We start from the raw sequence: 7,844 nt of genomic DNA on the forward strand, positions 1-7,844 counted from the left end.
AAAAAGGGGACTGGTAGATGTTGTTTATAGCTTGCTGCTAGGTTGTTGGTACACATGTATACTGCTCTGAAAATCAAAGTGACACTTTTTAATCAGAGGATAGCACCAGGTCAGTCATTTTCATTTCCATCAAACAATGTGGCAGCCTTTCCTTCCTGACACATTACCCGGTCCTATCTGTTTAGATATCCTGCAGGATTTTCCCCCCATTGAGTTCGGATGTGTTTTCAAGGAGTTCCTTTAATTTTTTCAGCAGTGTATAATTCAATGTTTTTTTCAGGCATTCTAGGTGCAAAAATGCTAAAAAAAAAAATGGTAATTTTGCTAGGTGGTTGCTAGGTAACATGATGACTCCATAATGCAGGTACCTTCGTAGGATCGATGTACCTGTGAGGCAAGTTTAGGAGCTTCCTTCAAAGAAATGAATGCACAGACAGATTTGTGTAATATAGTAAGATGCAGATATATTGAATATTTTCCTGAATGCTTCAGTACTATCTTGAAAACTATTGGCTGTTTTAATAAAACTCTGTACATTAAGCACAAAACTTTACATCAAACCAGCAAAAAGCTAGCCCTCTCTTCCAGTTTTCACAGACTTGTTAATGTAAAGTTTTGTTTGAAGGTAAGAGATGATAATGGATGAGAGTCATACTCAGTCTGTGGCTAACGGCCAGGCTCACCACAGGCACCTGCTCCCACTCTGTCATCCTGCGTCACCTCTGCCTTCTCCTTCTAGTTCTCCTGCCCTTGTTTTTTGTTCACTGCTGTTTAAACCACATGTTTGGCTGCTGTCTGTTTGTAGTGCTTTAGCTCTGATCACTAAGCAAAGTTATTAGTGACTGTTTCCTACACGTTTTATTCAGTTGTAAACTGAGGGTGAAGCACTGAGTTGTTTGGTTGCTTTATTTTACTTGCGTCTTAGTTTGGGCAGCAGTGCTTTAAATTACCACAGGTTCTCACAGACACACTAAAGCTTCTCTAGGTAAAAACATTCAATTCACTCTGTTTTTTCTTCTAGACAAGGCAGGGGGCTCAGGGGCCTTAGTTCTAGTCTCAAAGCCATGTGTACAGACAACAGCAAAGTTCTTCTCACACCACGCCTAGCCAGACGGTTGGCTGCTGTCACTTCAACAGTCGCAACTCTGGGGGAGTCACGGAGCCCCTCGGACTCTCCATCCAAAGAGCCCCTGCACGGAGGAGAGGGGCAAAGAGTGGAGAAGGAGGGCCTTCAGGTGCCATCTGAGCAGAGCCTGCCGCCCTGCACACCTCCAACCCGCTCACCTAGCATCAGTGCCTCTTCATCATCATCGTCGTCTTCATCACCAGCCCTGGAGCCAGCTGCTGAGCTGCGCAGGGAGCCCATGAATATCTACAACCTCAGCGCCATCGTCAGAGACCAGGTACAGCACAGCGTTCATGTGGGTGATGTGACAGTGTTGTGCTTCTGTCCACTTACTGCACCTCCATCATTTTTTCCTCCTCTCTATCTCCCTCACCGATGTTCCTACATAAGATGTGACACCTCTAGTGGTCTCTCTTTCTTCTCTTGTCTTCTCATTTTTTTTCAAGCTGGGTAATATTATTTCTCTACTTCCTCTTTGTTCTCCTTTCTGGTCTCTTCTCTTCACCATCTTTTTCTCTGAAGCAGCTCCAAAATGACATAGCCCACCTTATATCCTCCTATCTCCTCATGTCCTGGCATCCTTTCCCCTCCACCTTTTTCGGCTCCTCCCCAGGTGAAACACCTCCAGCGGGCGGTGGACAGGTCCCTGCAGCTGTCCAAACAGAGGACTGCAGCCAGGGAGCTGGCTCCTCTGTTGGACAAGGACAAGGAGAGCTGCATGGAGGAGATCCTGAAGCTTAAGTCTTTACTCAGCACCAAGAGAGAGCAGATAGCTACTCTCCGACTGGTGCTCAAGGCAAACAAACAGGTGAGAGTGTAAACACGTGCTGACTACAAGTAATAGTCGGCAAAAATATTATAATAATTTTCCAGTGTCAGTGTCTCACTATATGTAGTTAACAAAAAAGTCAACTGTGATTTTTTTTTGAGCACTAAATCATCGCACCCAAGAAGCAGTGACAGAATTGTGTTGATGCAACTCTGTTGTTCTTTAACCCCAAACCATTTGGCAGTGCTTCCCAAAAAGTGTGAAGGCTATCTCCTCTTGTTCCTTCTCACATATTGACCACGTACGTATGTGAACAGAATTATTACCCCCCCCCCCAGTGTCATTTCTGAAGCATTTCCCAAGTGCTGCTAAACAGAGCAAAGAATTTTTAACACAGCCTTTCCAAACATCCTAGTTTGATTTTGGATTTCACAAAAAATGCCAGGGTCGAAATGATTATCCCCCTGATGCTAATAGTCGGTTGTGTGTCCTTTTTGCCTGCAGTCATTTGTTGTAGTGTTCAACAGTCTCGCATTTCTCCTGAGCAATCCCAGCTCATTCTCCTGTGGTGAATCTGTCAAACTCCAGATTTGATGGTTCAGCCCACAGATTATCAGTGGAATTCAAGTCAGGGCTTTGTGCAGGCCAGTCCGTAACGTTCACTTTGGTCTTCTGGAGGTTGTTCTTTAGCAGGAGCGATTTATGTTTTGGGTCGTTGTCATTTTGGAAGTCAAAGCGGCGACCCAGACCCAGTTTTGCTGCTCACTGCTTGAGGTTTTCTTTCAAAATCTTCAGATATCCTTCTTTCTCCATGATTCCTTCCACCTTAGCGAGATTCCCAGTTCCAGACCTACTGAAGCATCCCCACAGCACAATACTCCCACCACCATGTTTCACTGTGGGGATGGAATTTTTGGGTTGTACGCCTCTAGTTTGTCTCATCTCATCATCAAGGACTCTTCCGGTGTGCATAATCTTTCTCCAGGTTGTGATTAGCATACTTCACTGTGGCTTGACGGTGTCTCTTCTGCAGAAGTGGAGTTATTCTTGGCCTGGAACCTTGCAGTCTGTTCCTGTGCATGGTTCCAGTGACTGTCTTCTTTGAGACTACAATTCCCGCCTTGGCTGAGTCCTTCACTGGAGTCTTGGCAGCTGCTCTTTGGACACATTTCTCACTAGTTTCCTTTCCATTCTTTGAAATCTCTCACATCCTGCCTCTGCCAGGCTTCTTCTGTACTGTGTGGCTCTCTTTGAATTTCTTGATGATTCTTCTCAATCCAGTCCTCTACACTTGGAAATGCTGTGAGAACTTTGTGTTCTTTTTCTCAAGGCTGAACTGATGGATTTTGCTTTTGGCCTGATGCTTTCTTCAGTGGCAGCTCACTCACATTTTTATCCTGTGTGTAAACTGGAATATAACCCACAGCTTTAATTTGATTTTACAAGCAATGATGTGCTCTAACAAAGTTAAAGCACATCATTGCTTTGTCAGTTTTTCAGGGGCTAATTATATTGACCCTGATCATTTTTTCTGAAGTAACTGTTATTGTGTGCAAATAAAAATGACTGATGCTTTCTAAAGAAAACTAGTGTGCTTAGAAATGCTCTGTTAAAAAAGCACAACTTTAGCTTTGATAGGGCTGCTGATCATTATATTCCAGACTCACTGCCGCTCAGGTGAAGAGCTGTTCTTATGCATATCCTGCAGAGCTTTTTGTAGACCTTGCTGATAGAGATGATGCATATTTAAGTGAAGGCTGATTTTGTTTAAGTGAATGTTTGAAAACACCAGAAACAGATTTTACGATGACTGTGTGTGTTTAACCAGACAGCAGAGGTGGCCTTGGCTAACCTGAAGAGCAAGTATGAGGCGGAGAAATCCATGGTGACGGACACCATGATGAAGCTGAGGAACGAGCTGAAGGCCCTGAAGGAAGACGCTGCCACGTTCTCCTCTCTGCGAGCAATGTTTGCTACCAGGTCAGAGAAAAAAAACAGAAGCTACTGAAGTACCAAATTATTATTTTTTTAGGATTTCCAAAAAGTCTTCATGAATGTACATGTAAAGTAAGCTGATCAGATAAGCTCTCTGAATTATTTGAAGAATTTGAATCAGGGTTTAATGTACATCACAGCCCAGCTCAACTTCTGATGTGAAAAGTGGCCAAAAACTCAATGTGAGCTCTTCCTTTTTTGGTTTTCTCTCTAACACACTTTCTAATCTTGAGGAATGGGAGATATTTTAAGCACTGACACGATCATCTTTGTAGCTGTGTCTGGACTTTACGCTGCCACTCATCACAGCCTGAAGGCTGCAAACAGGGAGGAACTGCTCGACTGTGATGACATCAACCTGTCCACATCTCTGAAGCACTTGGTGCAACTTGTTTCACCAAACTTACAATAACTTAGACATTGCAGTAGATAATGGATAATTCTCTAACTAGAACGAGTGTGAACATCAAACTGTCTGTCTTTATTTATGCATTTTATGACTCTTCAGTTTTTTACTCCACTCACACCTCTGCTTTCTGCAGGTGTGATGAGTACGTGACCCAGCTGGATGAGATGCAGAGGCAGCTGGCTGCAGCTGAGGATGAGAAGAAGACTCTTAACTCTCTTCTGCGGATGGCCATCCAGCAGAAACTGGCCCTCACACAGCGTTTGGAGGATTTAGCCTTTGATCAAGAGCAGTCCCATCACACCCGGGGGAGCAGGCTGAGCCGTGGGAAAACCAGCACCCCCAAAGTAAGTCCCTCAACCTTGGTTTCAGCCTCCAGCCATACCCAAGGCTCCAATCCAGCTTTGGCCACTGGCAGTCTCCCCTCTAACAGCCTCGGTACTTCCACACCAGTTCCTCTGGATGATCCCTCTGACCCCCTTAGCCCAACTGTGGTGAGTGTAGCCACCGCAGCTCTGGCCTCAGCTCCCACCTCCCCCATGTCCCATATGTCATCTCCCAGTCCATCATTGCCATCAGTTGCCTCACTGAGTGGCCCTCCAGTGCCTGAGAGCCTCCCTTCTCTGGAGGCCCCCTCGTCTCCATCAGCACAGACCCCACCCTCAACCCCTCTGCGAGTTCCCCACTCCCAGTGGACACTGGGGGTGCGGACATTTGTAGTTGACTCCCACAGTTTCAGTGTCGATATCTCCCCCGCTCCTCCTCGCACCTCAGGCCTATCCAGGCACAGCACTCCACATACTCACACCTCTCCCCCATCCACCACTACCACGCCCACCCAGCCAGGATCTGCTCCCTCCTCTCCCTATCGTTCCCCCATCCTGGGGCTCAGGCGGTCCACATGGAGCCCTTCACCTCGAACTCGTCCCCTGTCCAGCATGATGCGCTCTTCGGTCCTTTACACTCCTTCCTCATCCTCCCCTTACTCCTCCCCTTACTACCCTTCTTCTTCCCACAGCTATTCACCTGCCTATTACAGCTCCTCTCCTGCTTTTACCCCCTCTAGCTCCTACCTCACCTCTGGCACCTCCACCTCCTACAGCCACTCCACACACTACACACCCCTCTACCCCAGATACTACAGTTCCTACCGGCCCCGGGAGTGACGCTCTACTGTAAGCTGTTGACACAAAAACTGCAATTCCCATTATCCTTCTCTTTTTGTCACCTAAGAAAGTGGGTCTCACAGAAAGGAGGACAGAGTGGTTTCCTGTTTCCCTGTTCCTGTTTTCCTGTGCCTAAGCCTTGGCCAGTGGGTTCTGAATGTTCAGTGACTTTGCTCAGGGATTTGACGTAAGGAGCACAATCGGCCCTGCCTTCCTTTTATCCTGAGACTGCTGACTGGTCCACAGGAGGACATTAATAAAGACTTTTTAAAGAGCATTTTTAGCATTTAGGTTAATCAGGTTGACCACAAATCCACGAACTGGACATTCATAGATGAGGCTCATGACACATTAAACACCATCCTCTATGTTCAATTTAATATCCACACTGTTTTAAATGGTAGTCACTGTCATATAATATAAACATGAACACTGTAAACAACACCCTTCAGTGCAAGCCTTTCTTTGGGTTTGAGGTGTTTTTGAGAACTTAAGGTTTGCGTAGGATTCAAACAAACTAAGTTATACTAAATCTCATTCAAAGATGTCAGAGGAACAAGTGTTTCTGCTCTGGATTTGGTAAGTCTGAGTGCTTTGTCCCAGAGAAGGGTGAGAAACAACGACGGCACATTTATGCTTAACAATTATGCTCGGTGATACCACAGGTTGTGTGGACAATAAAACGGGTCTGCAGTTGCTTTTTCCATCTCCCTCCAGAGGACTGCAGCCCATTTTCCTTTCATATTGGAGAATAAAATCATTCATGGGACAGGAATAGTGTTTGAGGGGTGCTGTTTGAAGCATACTGACTCTTTCATGCCATATTGAAACTCCAGTGCACACGTGGGGGTGGGGGTGGAGTGGGGGGTGACAAACCAGTCACCAATGCATACTGGATGGCGCATACTAGCATGGTGGGAGCCTCTTCCACAAAGGAGTCCATTAGTGCCCATCAGTCTGTTGTAGTGCTCTTCATCCAGGGTGCTCCCATGATCAGGTCATCCTTTAGCATTTTTGTCCATCTCTAGCACCACCCAGTGTTCTTCTTTTGATATAGCCATGCACTCAGCTATGCATGTTCACATGTGGATGCTCATATGCTGCAGATGTCCCTCTAAGTTAGCTCTAGGTTGTGTCTCAATAGTCTGAATTGTTATTAAAAGATGGGCACTGGTTAAATTTTTTTAAAATTCTAATATTTAATTTTTTAATTAGCAGAAGAAAAAACCTCATTCTGTGCTTAAAAAATAGATTTGACTTTTTTTTCCTTTAGTCAGTGAACCAGGTTGCATTGGGTTCATTCCACGCCTTCCCACCTGACCATCTCAGATTTGGCTGAAACAATTCCAGGGAAAGTCTCTGAAAACATAGGACTGGACTTTAAGTTTGTTGAAGCCGTTTCACCTTTCTTCTGAAAGGCTTCTTCAGGAGAAAGGCACAGGGCTTCAGAGGGAAATCTGTGTTTGTTTTTCATTTCCAAGCTTGAATTCACCTCAATACACCACAATATTGTAAGGTAAAGATTCTACAATATTGAAATGAAATTCCCAACAATCACCTGACCTTCTATGAGCAAACACTTGGTGACAGCAGTGTTAATTTCGTTGACGAAATATTTTCGTCATAGGTTTCGTCAACGACCCTTTTTTTAATGACGAAAACGAGACGATAACTAAATTAAAACCACCTGAAAGGATAAAAACGATGATGAAACAATTTTTGAAAGTGTCAATTAATTTCGTCATCGTTTTTATCCTTTCAGGTGGTTTTAATTGAGTTATCGTCTCGTTTTCGTCATTAAAAAAAGGGTCGTTGACGAAGATATTTTGTCAACAAAATTAACACTTGGTGACAGGAAGAACTCCCCTTTAACAGGGCGAGACCTCCAGCAGAACCAGGCTCGGGGGGGGCAGCTATCTACCACAAACTTCAAGTACTTTATCTACCTCACATCTACAGCAATTTAGACTTCACTGGGCATATATGTCTTTGGACTGCATGAGTACCTGCTCAAACAGACAAACTCCACACAGAAGCACCCCAGCTGGGGCTTGAACCCAGCACCTTCTTACTGTGAGACAGCAATGCTAACCACTCTACCACGTGCTGCCCTATTTCAAAGTTTTGCACAGACAGTTCTCGTGACAGTGTCAAGGTCCTGCTTGAACTCTGTTTCATAAAAGTACACACAGACATGGCACAATCAGTTTCAAGAGTCCCTAAAACCACCATTTTCCTTGATTTGACCCACAATGGTGGATTTAAAATCCATCTCAAAAGACACGGTCAGCTTTGGTGTACTAACATTTGTAGCATGTCTATGTAGGTTCTCAGTCATCCAGGTCATGGTAGTCTTAAGAGATTTGGAAAAAAAGACGACTG

The 7,844-nt window shown here is 44.9% G+C and overlaps 1 protein-coding gene across 1 annotated transcript in view; it reads left to right on the forward strand.

Moving 5' to 3' along the window:
- LOC115777397 (protein bicaudal D homolog 1-like) overlaps positions 1–5,816 on the forward strand; it is a 39,928-nt gene extending 34,112 nt beyond the window's left edge. Inside the window, exons 8-11 of the mRNA XM_030725302.1 lie at positions 1,022–1,403; positions 1,740–1,934; positions 3,724–3,875; positions 4,433–5,816. Coding sequence (XP_030581162.1) covers positions 1,022–1,403; positions 1,740–1,934; positions 3,724–3,875; positions 4,433–5,462 — 1,759 coding nt within the window. The 3' untranslated portion in view covers positions 5,463–5,816. The remainder of the gene's footprint in view (positions 1–1,021; positions 1,404–1,739; positions 1,935–3,723; positions 3,876–4,432) is intronic.
- Positions 5,817–7,844: the final 2,028 nt, after the last annotated feature.

This window comes from Archocentrus centrarchus, unplaced genomic scaffold (genome assembly GCF_007364275.1).
Source record: "Archocentrus centrarchus isolate MPI-CPG fArcCen1 unplaced genomic scaffold, fArcCen1 scaffold_52_ctg1, whole genome shotgun sequence".
Classification (NCBI taxonomy): Eukaryota; Metazoa; Chordata; class Actinopteri; order Cichliformes; family Cichlidae; genus Archocentrus; species Archocentrus centrarchus.